We start from the raw sequence: 14,888 nt of genomic DNA on the forward strand, positions 1-14,888 counted from the left end.
GGCGCCTCCCTAGGGAGGTGTTCCAGGCACGTCCAGCTGGGAAGAGACCAAGGGGTAGACCTAGAACCAGATGGAGGGATTATATCTCTTCGCTGGCCTGGGAACGCATTGGGATCCCCCAGTCAGAGCTGGTTGATGTGGCCAGGGAAAAGAAAGTTTGGGGCTCTCTGCTGGAACTGCTACCTCCGCGACCCGACCACGGATAAGCGGGAGAAGATGGATGGATGGATGGATATGCACACACAACAAGTGAAACCAACACCAAATTCAAACCGCTTTTAGTGTTGTGCAAATAGATTTCTATGTGAAAACGTTCATTTAGATATTTAAAAAACATCATTACACGACCGCTGAACCTTTTTACAAACCAAAAGAACCAAATATTGGTATTAAATATATAAAATCATGCACTAATCTTAGTTTTCTGCCTCAAACGCGACTCTGAAAGCGCTTTGGGAGGCGGTGAATCTGAACTGAACATATCTCCTGTGTTTTCTTTGTTTCTGCAGAAGAAGACCGGAGAGACGCCGGCGGCCGAATACAAGAAGACCGACGAAGCTCAGCCTGATGTGAAGGAGGAGGAAGAGGAGGAGGAGGGGGAGGAGGAGAAGGCTGAGGAGGAAGAGGAGGAGGAGGAGGAGAAGGAGGAGAAGGAGGAGAAGAGCAGTCCAGGTAAACACAGCACACACACACACAGACACACACACACAGACACACACACCCACACAGCACACACACACACAGCACACACACACACACACACACACACACACACACACACACACACACACACACACACACACACACACACACACACACACACACCCACACAGCCACACACACAGCCACACCCACACACTTACAGACGGACGGACAGACTCACTCAGAACCAGGTTCATTGCCAGGTACGAAGGAATAATCACAGCACACAGATTAAATAACTGTTTGTGTGCCGGATCAATTCCCGTTTAAATGTGAGTCGCTGAGAGGCTAAACGTGTCTTTATGCTGCGACGCGTTTTCAATGAGAAAGTCCAATAATACTGAAGCTCAGAATCGGGTTCATCACCATGTCGGTTGACTTGGTGTTGTGGCGCATACGTAAAAGTAGAACAAGAATTAGTCGTTGATATGCAAGAGAGGGTGTTAGTCAACAAGATGCCGGTTCAAAGCTGTATTCTGACATTAGCTCAGATCAGCTAAGGCCTGCGTGAGCAATAAGCATGACAGTCATCATACCAAGGAACAGAGCTCTCATGACTTCAACACCGTGTCTCATGAGCGTCTTCCGTGTAGTCAGACATCCGGCTACGTACACACCTCTGTTATCTACTCTGATACACAAGGAACATTCGCTAGTTTCCCAACACAAGGTATTGTTCGAAAGGTTGAAGATATTTAATGTCACACAAAAATGTAGAAAAAATGTCAGCGCAAAATCACCCTCTGTCGTGTAACAGGTGACATAAGTAAGCAGAACACCAAATACAAATAAAAGTGACGTAAACAAATGATAATAATACAAATATTAAACTCAGGCTAAGTAGCATTTTGTCTCCTAGCTGTGTTTACATGTTGTGTTTCCTCCTCAGCTGCAGAAGGAAAGAGCGACGGAGAGGAGAGTCCTGCAGAGAAGGAGGAAGAGGAGGCAGAGAAGGAGGAAGAGGAGGAAACGGCCGAAGAGGTGAGGAACACTGAGTCACTGAGATGATGCATTCAGGTGCAGTTCATTGTTTGGTCTGCAGCACGGAGAATGATTTGATGTGAATTGGTTTTTCAGAAAGCTTCAGAAAACAGCCAGGAAAGTGAGTTCTCCACATGACTCTGACTCAGACTTTCCTTTCTGAATATACTGTATTAGGACCATTGTAGGGATTAAAGAGGCCAGTTGGTGTATTTGTTAAACAGTCCTGGAGAGGGGGGTCAAATACCCCCAAAAAACTGAATAAATGTAGTTTAAATTTGTGTATTTTAAAACAGAAAACATGTAGATTAGTGGGTTGGCTTTTATAGAATTTCTGGATTTCCTTTTTACTTCAAATTTCTGTGTGTCTGTCTGTTCGTGTGTGCTCCTGAGTGCGTGTCTGTCTGTCTGTCTTTCTGTCTGTCTGTCTGTTCCTGTGTGTGTGTGTGTCTGTGTGTCTGTCTGTTCCTGTGTGTGTGTGTGTGCGTGTCTGTTTTTTTTCACCAAACAAACTCCCTTTTTTATCTCCTAATTTCATTGAACTTTACTCACAACATAACAACTTAAATCTTGGAGTTTCTGAGGTTTTATCTCACATTTAGGACTTTATTATAAACACCAAATATTGATCTGGCCTCATTTATGTCAAACTTTTTTTAAGGGATTTTTAAACACACTAATTTTTAGTTTTTTTGTTGATAGTTGAATTATTGTAAACTAAGAGGATTTATTGTATACTTTTTACCCCGCTCCCCAGCTCCTTACTTATTCTAATTGTTTAACCCCTCAATGGCCCTAATACACTTTCCCATTGACCCCCATGAAGGATTTTAACCCCGAACTCTCTCTCCGTGCAGAAGCTTGAGGACGACGTTCTGCGGAGATCTCCCAGGAACAGGAAGGTCAGAAAGGACTGAAATCTCTGAATCCTGACCTCAAAACCCCCCCTCTCTCCCCTAAAATATCTCCCCGACCCTCCCCCTCTTCGAGGCCGCAAAGCCGCGAAGGAAGCAGCGAAGCCAACAGGAAACTAAAAAATCGACCTCCAACACGGACGCCTGCTCACACGACGATTCCAGGACTGAGTTTTAGCGTTAAAGGATTTATTTTGTTGTTTTTTTAAAGAGATTAACTAAAGCTTCCTGCATCATTCCTTCACAACAACACCTGCGCAGGATCAAACTGGCGGGATCAGCGCGTCCCGTCCGCCGCGCCGCCACCAGCTAACAAACTCCGCCCGACAACAGCATGCTAATTAGCTCAGCAACTCGTTAATATGTCCTTGACATTTAGCTATCAACTACCCGCCAGTTACAATCTGAGGTAACCGCCTTCCTGTTTGCTGATCATTAGCCTGCTAGCAGTGTGCTAATGAGGCTAACAGTAGTCTGAAATGTATAAACAAAAAGTCTTCCCGAGTTAGCTTACCAATGACAGCTAGTTAGCCTAGCATCAGCCTGCTAATAATCTTTCAGGAAATTGTTAACAAGTCTTCTGACAGACAGTTTGGCTTTCAACTGAGACTAGTTAGCCACTATCCTGTTTGAGCTAGCAACAGGCAGCTAATTAACCATCTATCAGGATGCTAATAAGGCTAACAGTTGGCTGAATTCACCACCAAAATGTCTGGCTAATTAGCTCACCACCAGGGTGCTAATGAAGCTAACAGTAGTCCGATTGATCGGCAAAAATCTTGTCAATCAGCTCACCAACAGACCGCTAATTGCTTGGCTAGCAGGTAGCTTGTAAGCTATATGAATATTCACATGTTAGCTGTTGATTTATTAGATTTTTGGGATATATTTATCATCTACAAATGTTGAGAGAAATCACTCACCAGAACTGTTGCTAATTAGCCTTGTAGCCTGCTAATTAGCTCATTGGTAATATGGCTAGCTGTACTCCAATGTGTACAATAATCCCACTTGAATTAAAAACTAAAAATGGGGCTTCTAACGAGTTTACCAATAATTTAATTAATTTACCAACAAGTAGCTTATTAGCCTGATGAAAAAGCTAATTCACCTACTAACCGTTGGCTCGTTAGCATTCCTAGCTTTCAGATTAGCTTGCGATTAGCCAGCATGCTAATATAAAAAAAAAAATGACTGCTGATATATTTTCTTTTTTCATGTTCTAATTTCCTTGTCATTGAATCGTGTTTTGTTTTAAAGCTGTTAGCTCCATGTTAGCTCACACACATGTTTTCCTCAGATCTCCTGATGTGTATTATTGTCCTGATGGCAGCGCTGGAAAGTCAGAGGTCAAACTAAAAAGAGCCTTCGCAGCAGATGAGCGACTGATGGCAACGTATTAAACCTCCCGTCACGCCGCTGAATAACTGCAGCAATACGGCCCAAAATAACCCGATTTATTCACAATAAACGTATCTAACAGATGTTTTCTGAATGGAGTTTGGTCCTTCAGCGCTATGCTAACATTGTAGCATCTGCATACGTTTATACACCCAGATAAATCGTATTAAAATCATTATTCTTGTCAATTTTATTCTTTATTCCTTTACTTCTAAGGCCTTTCTTTGTCCAAATAAACATGACAGCAGCTCGTTAGCGCCCATCCAATTAAAGCTCCTTTCAGATCCAACTTTTCTTTGTACGGTGTTTTTAAACGCACCTGTATGTTAACCTCGTCCCGTGTGCAGGTGGACGGACCCCCCGCCCCTTTGTCATGTTTTAAACTCCAAATTTAAAAGAAACTGCACAAAAGGGGGAAACCTCAGGTGCTTAACTCTCACCTGTCCACCTGCAGCTCTCACCTGCTCCACGTCAAGGCCCAAGTTTTCATCAGAGACGGCACTTGAGTGTGACAAACCTACGGATACTAGTTAAATAGAAATACCTAAGCTGGCTTTTCTTTTGCCAGATTAATCAACTTTATCCACTAATTAAGACCATGGGATGAGGTTCCAGAAAAGTCAAGTGAAATCAAACAATTTCTCAACATTTGAATCAGAATTATTTGTTTATTTTGACCGCCGTTGAATCTGCTGTAGTTACCTGTACATGTTTACATGTCACGACAAACAGGAAGAAAATCAGTCGTAATCTGCTGCATTTAAAAGAACTGGCAAAAGGTAAAAATGTATTAAAAAATCTACATACGGGGAAGACAATTGGGATGAAATCCTGGAGAGAAAAAACGTAGATTTAAATTGTAAATTGACCACAACAAAATTAAAACTGACAAAAAAGTTCTCTGATATAAAAAAATAATGTAAAAATTAAAAGACAAAATAATAATTATATCTGACAATATTTGAGTATTCAGATTTCCCCCCTCCTTCCCTGGTTTCGTAATAAAACATTTTACCTACAATCCCTCACCTTTACACCTCCTGACCGTCTCTCTAGCGCCCCCATCAGGACAGTTTCTCTCCACATGAGAAATAATCCCATGAACCGTTAACAATACTAAATTATGTTTTTTCTTTATATATTCATCATCCTAAGGATTATAATGCAGATGAAAGAGCGTCATTCTGTCTGTGTGTGTGTGTGTGTGTGTGTGTGTACAGTGAAATAATTAAACCTGGTTCTGTGCGTGTTGAACGTGTGTCGGGATAATAACACGATGTCCAGTCTTCTTGTATATCCTTGTCTGTAATCATTGCGTACAGTTTTCTCCGGACTGAAGAACCTGTTGATCTTAAATGCAGAGCTTTTTGCTAAGTTATCGGCGGGGGGGCGGCGGGGAACATAACAGCCGAGTCTGTGGCTGATTTTGGGGCTCGAGGTGAACTTGGAGGCTTCCACAACCTTTAATTATTTCCCTCCTTTTTTATTTTTTAGTCTAAATACAAGCTAGTTGGCTGTAAACTGATGTTTTTTCTAAAATAAAGTAAATGCTAGGATCATCTCCTCCAGCAGCAGCAGCGTTACATTCCCATCCGAAATGTCTTCAGCCTTTTTTTATTTTTTTTTAGATTTATTTCTGTGTCCGGCTGAATCTGCCTAGCAACCGACTGTAGACTGAACACTGTATCTGCTGGTGTAACGTTTTATTATTATTTTTTGTCGACATTCTTTTTGTGTTTTTTGAACTAAATCTTTAATGGTTGTCCCTGCAGCCTGTTTCTGATGTCCACACTATTGTAGAGAGATACTGTGATGATGGAGCCTCGTGTGTGTGTGTGTGTGTGCGTGCGTGGACACACAGTCTACATTTGTTTTGATGAATAAAAAGGCCAAATGGAAACTGAACCAGATGTTGTATTTTATATTGGTATGTAGTGTCTCTACTTTAAATAGTCCTCTCCTGCTGATGTTCAGGTGTATATCAGTATATCAGTGTCTCTACTTCAAATAGTTAAGTAGGTTTTTACAAACAGAATGAGGTCTGTTCGAGGACTTGAACCGGCGACCCTACATTATCCACAGTCCAAGCCCCTACTGACTGTGACACTGCCGGACATAATAGTGTCCAAATATGTATTTTAAATGTAAAAACCTTTTCTCTGAAAGGAACCGTGAGATTAAAGTGATTACAATTAGCGAGAAAGAAATATGAATTATCTTTTCATTTTGGATAAACTGTGGTAAGTTTTACGACAGAAAAAAAATCACAAATATATTAAAATAACCCAAAAATCTCTGAGTATATTTACATTCAGAATTTTCATTTTAAATGTAGGAATGGTTAAGCTAAATATATTAGTATTTGTTTTATCAGTTATAGCGTTACTCATTCATTTCTCTCTGTTCACATCACCGCGTTCCCTCGCTCTCTATTGGACGTCTGCGCTGTCAATCACCGGTGTGGACGGGCTAAGGGACATTCCTCTCCTGTCTCTGATGGAAAAAAAAAAAAGAGAAAGTTACCAAGATGGCGGAGAAGCCCTGCCTGTCCGCTGGATAACAATAGAGACAGAAACAGAAGGGACGCAGTTTATCCCGTTTTAACCGGACTGATCCGCTCCAAACTGCGCGTACAGACCCCGATTTGGGCGGGGAGGAATATCCGGGACCGTATGGAGAAATACACATAAAGTATGATGCTTTATTTAGACGTTTCAGGCTGTGCTAACTGAGCTAATGTTAGCATTTTTCTACAGAGAAAGTAACTAAATATTACTTAGTGGAATGCTCCGTTCCGATTGGTCAAATCGGACAAGTAACTAGGTAGATTTACTCGAGTATTGTACTTAAGGACAATTTTGAGATACTTGTACTTTACTTACCATTTTTTGGGACTTTGTACTTCTTCTACCCCACTACAATTCAGAGGTAAATATTGTACTTTTACTCCACTGTATTTAAAGTATGATGCTCTGTTCTGATGACTGTTGTTTATGAGGAATTTTATCATAACAAGATTATCCCTGAGAACATTTGAAGTCAACATTCTTGTAAATGTAGGACCTTTTGGTATCTTTACAAACATTACTTTTACAGATGTGGATGAATGATGTGGAATATAATTAAGTGTTAAATCAGACTTTAGTTCCACCTGGAGTAAATTCACAAGCTACCCTGCAGTATACAAAGTCATTCAAACTAGCTGCACCTTTACCAGCTTTGAGGATACTTTAATGATCAATCGTTATAAAACATATCATATATATTATTCTGAAATGAACCAATCTGCACAATGACTACTTTTAATTGAGTAACATTTTGATGCTAATACTTTTCTACTTGAGTAATATCATGAATGTTTACTTGTAACAGAGTATTCCTCCACTCTGGTACTGTTACTTCAGTCCAAAATCTGAGTACTTCTTCCACCTCTGGTCGCAGTGCATTCTGGGAAACGGAGTTCTCTTCTGCCAGTCTAACCAGAAAACATAGAGTTAGCAGCTAACGGCTAACAGCTACAGGGAGGCGGAGGATCAGCTGTTTTCTAGACAGATGCTGTAAGAAAGGAGCCACGCTTTCACAGTAAGTGAGTTTAAATAACATTTTCTGTAAGGTGTTGTTTGTTTTTATCGTATAGAATAGTGGTTTTAAAATCTTGTTTGTGAAGTTGCTAACCAGCGAGCTAACTAGCCTCTTGTTGCTAGCCAACCAAAGCTAACTACTTTTAATACTTCGGACACAAATACAAGTTTGACATAAGTTAGAGACCTGTTATGATGCTCCCATGGAGGGCAACATTGTTTTAAACAAATGAGGGGGACGTGGAGTTAAAGTCTAACGTAAGATAATGTCCGAACAATGATTTAAATTATCGTTTTTGAGGATTTCTCGACGCTTTGATTTGTGGAGTGGAGGAATGCTGCTAACTTCACTTAGCTTCAACGGGAGTTTGTTTGATAACAAGATATCGCGTTATTTCATTGATTTAAACAAATCGAAAGGTTAGTGTAAATTGATGTATTTACTATTAAACAAGCAGGGATTTTGTTTGTGTTTTTTGTGATTTGGGGTTAAACTCAAAAAGTGGCTCTAACAAGACTCCAGTTGTTTATACACACAGCACGTTAAACTGGCTGTTGTGTGTTTTAATGATAAATAAGGTTTAAAATGAGTTAAAAAGAATCAGCAGGCTGGATGGTGTTGCACTCAAAACCCTTAATTTTCCTCCCCGGCAGTGAGTGTGACTGAAGGCCATTAGCAAGACAAAGGTCGCCTCCATGGAGCCAGCACAGGAGTCTTTGTAGAGGGGGGGTGAGAAAAGAGCCAGATTCAGCATTTTTATGGACGAAACCTGAGACGGGGGAGTTTTTTTTTTTTTTTTCCTTTTTTTGTGGAGAGAGAGTCTTTTATTGATGATGGCGGATTTTGTTACACCGCGACACAGCGCGGTGATGGAGAGGCTCCGCCGGAGGATCGAGCACTTCCGGCAGCATCACAACAGCTGCGAGAGCCGCTACGACACCGCGACGCTGGAGCGGCTGGAGCACGAGCGCCAGCAGACCTTCAACCTGCACCAGAGATGTTTACAGGCGAAAGCGAAGCGGTCCAACAAGCACCGGCAGCCCCAGAGCAGTGCCGGGGAGCAGAGGGAGCAGCAGGCCGCTCAGAGGGACCAGGGGGCCGGCCAGAGGGTGCAGGGAGGAGCCGGGGGAGAGCACCAGGCCGCCGGGGAGAGTGGAGGCAGCGCGGCGGAGCAGAGCCGCAACAGCACGCTGATCGCGGTGAGTGAGAGATCGACACACACATGTATACACTAACACACTGCAAGCTGCTGCTGGAGCATCACTAACACACCGTTATAAAGCATTCATCTATAAAACTAATATATATTTGGTAGGTTAACCCATAGTAGAGAAAATATCTTTAGTTCAAACAACAAAATACAATATCAGAATCATGTTAATTGCTCATGCTAGGAATTTGTTTTGGTGTATAGTGGTGCATTCATAAACCCAGTAAGACCAAACCACAAGGTCATTTACCTAGAAATGTGCAGATTAATTCATAATAAAAGATACATTTTCTTTATCTTGTTTGATGGCATGTGAGGGAGTTCTGCAGTCGGTCTGTGAGAACTTCCCACAGTAGGAGTAGCAGCACCGCAGTCAGCATGTTGTTGAGTCCGGTTGCTTGTGGGGGTTTCCCACAGTATTGAATGCATGTTAGTCACTTTGGATACAAGCATCTAACAAAGGGACATGTGATGTTAAAAACATGCAGAAAACCCAGTCGTACCAACAACACTATCCCCTTAAACATCCTGTGTGTGAGCTGAACACACTTTGATCACATGGCTCTGTTTACACAAAATAGTAATAGTTTATTCACTATTAAGGTTACAGTTTATCAGTTGTTTTGCACTGTTATAGATATGCATTGATCATAATATGAAATATCCATAAATGATGTCTCGTAGAAAGTGTTTTTTAGACAGTTGCAAACAGGACGTTCGTGAAAAGATGTTAATCCTGTGTAGAGTTCAGACACTCAGGGTTACCTTCAGTTGACTAACTCTGTCTCTGAGAGGTGACTCAGCATCAACAGGAAGCCTCTCACAGCTGACTCATCACTTTTGAACCTGAATCCTAACTGTCAGGAAACAACACACAGGAGGCGGGGCTAAAACACATCTGCTGGGATGTGATTGGCTCCTGTCGGCCGTGATATTATCATTAAAATACTATCAACAACACCGAATACTTTATATCAATGACTGATGTTATGATGACTGTTATGGCTTATTTAGTCCACACATAATTCACAATAGAAACTCAATTCGTTTCAGTAACGTGTCAAGTACATGCCTTTTTTTGTGGGAGGAAAAAGCAGGTAGAACAAAATAAGAATTTAACATAAAGTGTTGTGTTTCTGGCTGTTGAATGTCTCCTAAATGAATTACCCATATCATATAATTAAAGGAAGCAGAGGTTAACATGACCCGACCGTCACTAACACTTAAACGGCCAAATACAGCCTTGGAAAACATGTGAAAATAGATATTAATTTAAAAATATGTCACAAAAAGTCACATTATTTGATATCTAAAAAGTAAACGTTAAATATATATTGTTTGGAGCTATGTGGTGCTTTTAACTAAGGTTTTTCATTTCTATTATGGATTAATCTGCTGTTCATATTCTAGATTACTGCGAGTATGCATTTTTATGTTCGACCACCAAAACATGGTAAAAAAACTGAACTGTGAAACAAGGATTTCATTGCTATCATTAATCCTTGAAGCACGCCAGAAACATGCCTCTGATCAGCTGACGTAAACACTGGAGATATTTGAGATGTTTGTGGCCGAGCGAGAGCCTGAGTCAGTCTGAAGGTATTTAGAATCTGTATTCTCTGTAATGTTAGATATGCAGCGTTGGCCGTTTCAGCCACAACAGAAAACCCTCAGTATCTTCTGAGCAGAATCTCGTTGTTCACCGCTCTGTACCAAGGTGTTCTTTCTCTTTTAGAATGAGTGTCTATTATAAAACATCTTGTCCAAGGCCGTAGCTTTCTGCTTCAGACGGTCGTGGTGTTTTAATCAAGTGTAAGAGCACGTTTTTAGAGAGTACTTGTCCATGGGCAAGTGAGTTTGGCAATACTTGTCCGAATACATTTTTCACTTGTCCATAGCTATACTTTGTGCATGCTGCACCCATTTGAAATGTTATTAAATATCAACATCAAGCATACAAGAATCTGGGTTACTGTAACTAAGGTAACATTTTATTGTTTATTTGTTCATATTTAGCAAGAAAAATGCTATACAAGAATTATACCCTAGTAGTAGTAGTCCTAGCACAGTGTCAGTGTCTGGTTCCTCAACTTCTACCATCAAGGCACGTTTCAAATAAGTATAGAAACCAAGTCGAATTTGTGAAATGTATTGAACTGGTGATCACAGTTTGAACAGTTGACAGCTATAGGCCTGTAACGGGTTAGGGTAACCCGTAACCCGTGACAACAGAGATCAACAACCTATAACAGGGCCTATCACAGAATGCAGCTCTTCAATACTCATTCTTCATTAAGAATATGAGCATGTCTACTCAGCGGAGAGGCGATTCACAATCAGGCCAGCTGTAGAGCAGCAGCCATATCATTAGCTAGATCTGATGGATTTGGACATAAACACGAGTGAAGTATAACCGGACGCGAGAGAGAGAGGGATCAGCACCTGCAGCTCTGCCCGCTGTAAGGGACCGGTGAGCGGAGCAAAACACACCTTTAGACCTAACACACTTAGCTATGGCACTGTCGTATACATTGAATGATTCCATTTGATAATATGTAATGAACTTAGGCACCCCTCCCAACATTTTCGAATATTTTGTCAATAAATATGGGCGAAAAACATCACTTCTCCGTCGGACACGTCAATGGAAAGATGTACTTGTAAAGCACACGTCCCGGACGATCGGACGTGTGCTTTTTCGCACACTGTAATGTCTCTTATGTATCTGTGTAATCCAATAAAAAGAGACATTAACTGAACAGAAACACCAGCGTGATACTCGGTACAATTTGTTCTGAAAAGATATGTTATTTAGTCGGATCGTTTAGTGGACTGTCAGAGATCCAAGAAATATAACACACATTATCATTACTACAGACCAGTAGTAGTAACACACAGCACTGTTATTACTGAGAGGATAAGAACCGTGTGTTTCACACAAAGAGAAAACAAGATGTTTGTGTAATAAAATCCTCATAGTTTTGTTTTGATCCATTAGGAACACAAGGTGCTTAAAATTACAGAACCACTTTAATTTGTTGAACTTATTCGGTAGTAGTTTCCTCATAGAAGTGATAAAGAACATAACATTGTTAAACTACTAAGAGAGGTATCAGTAGAAGACATCAAGGACTCCATTTCCCAGAATGCCACTGCACTACTCAGGGCTTTGTGGCTTCCCTGCCGCCACTATTTTGTAGTTCTGTCCGAATGTAAAGTGAGAATAATTATAAGTGTGTGTGTGTGTGTGTGTGTGTGTGTGTGTGTGTGTGTGTGTGTGTGTGTGTGTGTGTGTGTGTGTGTGTGTGTGTGTGTGTGTGGCTGAGCAATTCGAGGAGTCTTTCCTGAGAGGAGGTAAGAAGGTGTGGAAGCTCGTAGTTCGCGAATGTTCATGTGTAACTATAGTATGTACATGACACCTGTTATGGGTGTTTAATGTACGGAAGTGACGTTAAATTGACAAGCCATTAATAATTAAAAAAAAGAAGACTATAAGAGTTAAACTATAGAGTTCTCCAACTTTTCGATCTGTATGATTTCTGTGAAGTGAAAACTTGTGTTGTTAAGTCAAAAGTCGGAGTAGTCTATAACGAAATTTCCAGGGTACAGTACCGGAAGATGACTAGTATCAAGGTAACAATCGAGATGATCTTATCTAAGTGTAACGAAGTACAAGGTTTGAGTGTAACCAAAAGAGTATAGGTCGTAGAGACATATACAGACTCATAAGTGAGACGACAGGATGTGCCGAACAACCTACGAGGGGGGGGGGAGGGACACTCGGGTGACACGAGACTAACCAGTCGAGCGAGTGAGACAAGACTACTAGGTGGTGGCAATGTCGACTTGTAGTCACTAGTACACAATGTTACCGCAAAACAAATCGTTTGGTCCTTTACTGTGGGTCAGTTCCTGTTTGTCTACTCTTAGACGCGGCACCCCAGACTCACGGGGACGCACAACGCCACTGCAAGTCCCAGAAGCGACGAGCCTCGCCTGTCACCTCGACGCCCAATGACCACACCAAGAACCAACGACGCACCCCAGAATCGCTCTGTAGCGTGTGGGCAGGGGGGTAGACGCTCCTTAAGGGATCGTGCTCCGCAGGACCCCCGTCTGTCCAGTAATGAGATAAATCTCACAATGAGGGATGTCCCACGTTGAAACTCCCAAAACACCCGAGAGTCTTGGCAAGTGACGGTTCGAATGTCTGTGTGTTCCCCGCCCAATTCTTGTGCTCGTTCGTCCTGTAGCCCTGAAATGTTAGTACTAATTTAACGAAAGACAAGACAGCAAAGAATCATATTGAGCAAAATAAAAAGAAGTAACATTTACCTTCATTAGAACCTTTTTACCTATAATATGTATTTACGTAGTAATAATAAATTTTTTTAGCGAGTAGTGAGTGAGTCTGAGTGAGAGAGGAGCCAATCTCGAGGAGGTCCTCTCGGGAGGGCCCGCTCCTTTTTTTACTTATAAAACCCCCCAAAACTGGGTACACAATGTAAATTGATCTTCAAAATATTTCTGAATAAATGATATTGGAAAAATAAAAAAATCTGGTAAAAGTTGTTTTCAATAAGTACGTTTTATAGGATTTCAAATATCTGTAAAAGTGTTTACTTAGATACACAATATCTGGTTCACTAGCTATAATTTTCCTTAGTCGTGTTAGAGATTAGCTAATGTCTCGTAATGAAAGTTTTGAGGACTACTGTCCTTCCGTCTCCACGTAGTGTGATTATTTTAGAGATCGTCTTTCCAGAGGAGGAAAAGAAGAAATGTGCTAGGTTTGTTATTTAGTAATAAAATTGTTGGTTTATACTTGTTAACTCCTTTTACTCCTTTGAACTATACTAAGTTTTACAAAACATCAAGTTCATCAAACATGATTAAGTTGGTTGCAACAAAGTAAAGGAGGTCTACTAGCTATTGGTGCGCATTTCCGGGTGGCAATAATCTCTCTCTATTCGCGAGCTCACTTGAGGGACCTATTGTTTCTGTTGACCTTTGGGTTTTGTTCCCGATCGGCAAATAGACGGGGCTCCCGGGTCGAAGGAATTTGGGACTTCTTGACCAATTGTGTGTGTGTGTGTGTTGTGTTGTGTGTGTGTGTGTGTGTGTTGTGTGTGGTGTGTGTGTGTGTGTGTGTGTGTGTGTGTGTGTGGTGTGTGTGTGTGTTGTGTGTGTGTGTGTGTGTGTGTGTGTGTGTGTTGTGTGTGGTGTGTGTGTTGTGTGTGTGTGTGTGTGTGTGTGTGTGTGTGTGTGTGNACCTTTTTTTGCTCCCGATCCGATTCCGATCATTTGACTTTGACAATTTGCCGATACCGATTTTTCCCGATCCGATCTTTATGCAATGCATTAAGAGAAAAAAAAGAAAAAAAGCATTCAAGTTGTCCCTTAAGGTTATTTTTTTATTTAAATTGGATATTCTATCCAACATGGATATAGCTTCTTTCTTTCACAGCAGCATTGGATCAGTTCAGTTGTGCAGCATTGGATCAAAACAAAATAAAGCTTTCAGTCCTCGTTAGCTTACTGCTACAATTAGACACTGCGCCCACTCTGTTGCCAGATTTGAGAGAAATAAGCAACCAGGTCTATGAGAACAAGCCCCAAAGAAGCAACACATACATGATGTTCTGTAATTTGAAACCAAAACTAAGGCCTCAGGATGACTTTAAGACTTGAACATGGTCATTTTTGTTTTGTAACATTAAATACATTATTAAAAAAAGTATTTTAAAAATAAAAATCCTGATCCCCGATTTTTTCTCTCCCGATTCCGATCTTTTGAAAATCACGTGATCGGCTCCGATCCCCGATCACGTGATCGGATCGGGACATCTCTACTTATTATAAAGCTTTATATTCTGTATTTTTAGGGGGAACACATTGAATAGAATAACTCGATTTAAAGAGGATTGTAAAGAGAATAATGGGAACATTAAAGTCAGAGAGTATCGAGAGATACGTGTATGTTCATGGGAAAATAAGAACAGTTTAAAAACACCAGCCTCGTCCTTTAATTAAGCTTTTTTTGAACTGCAGATATGTGCTACATCACAAACAGCACACAGATGAACACCAGAAACAGG

The 14,888-nt window shown here is 41.0% G+C and overlaps 2 protein-coding genes across 2 annotated transcripts; both read left to right on the plus strand.

Moving 5' to 3' along the window:
- Positions 1-420: 420 nt before the first annotated feature.
- On the plus strand, positions 421-5,903 carry LOC104953749 (glutamic acid-rich protein-like; the record flags this gene model as incomplete). Its single annotated transcript, XM_010780741.1, has 4 exons — positions 421-672; positions 1,592-1,683; positions 1,780-1,804; positions 2,541-5,903. Coding segments are annotated over 4 exons (377 nt in total), but the record flags the coding sequence as incomplete, so codon positions are not given.
- A 633-nt stretch (positions 5,904-6,536) lies between these two features.
- On the plus strand, positions 6,537-12,869 carry LOC104953750 (mastermind-like protein 1). Its single transcript, XM_010780743.1, has 4 exons — positions 6,537-6,926; positions 7,440-7,580; positions 8,234-8,783; positions 12,721-12,869. Exons 3-4 carry the CDS (start codon positions 8,411-8,413, stop codon positions 12,867-12,869), a joined length of 522 nt encoding a protein of 173 aa, XP_010779045.1. The 5' UTR covers positions 6,537-6,926; positions 7,440-7,580; positions 8,234-8,410.
- Positions 12,870-14,888: the final 2,019 nt, after the last annotated feature.

Source organism: Notothenia coriiceps, unplaced genomic scaffold, assembly GCF_000735185.1.
Source record: "Notothenia coriiceps isolate Sejong01 unplaced genomic scaffold, NC01 NC01_scaffold00022143, whole genome shotgun sequence".
Taxonomy (NCBI): Eukaryota; Metazoa; Chordata; class Actinopteri; order Perciformes; family Nototheniidae; genus Notothenia; species Notothenia coriiceps.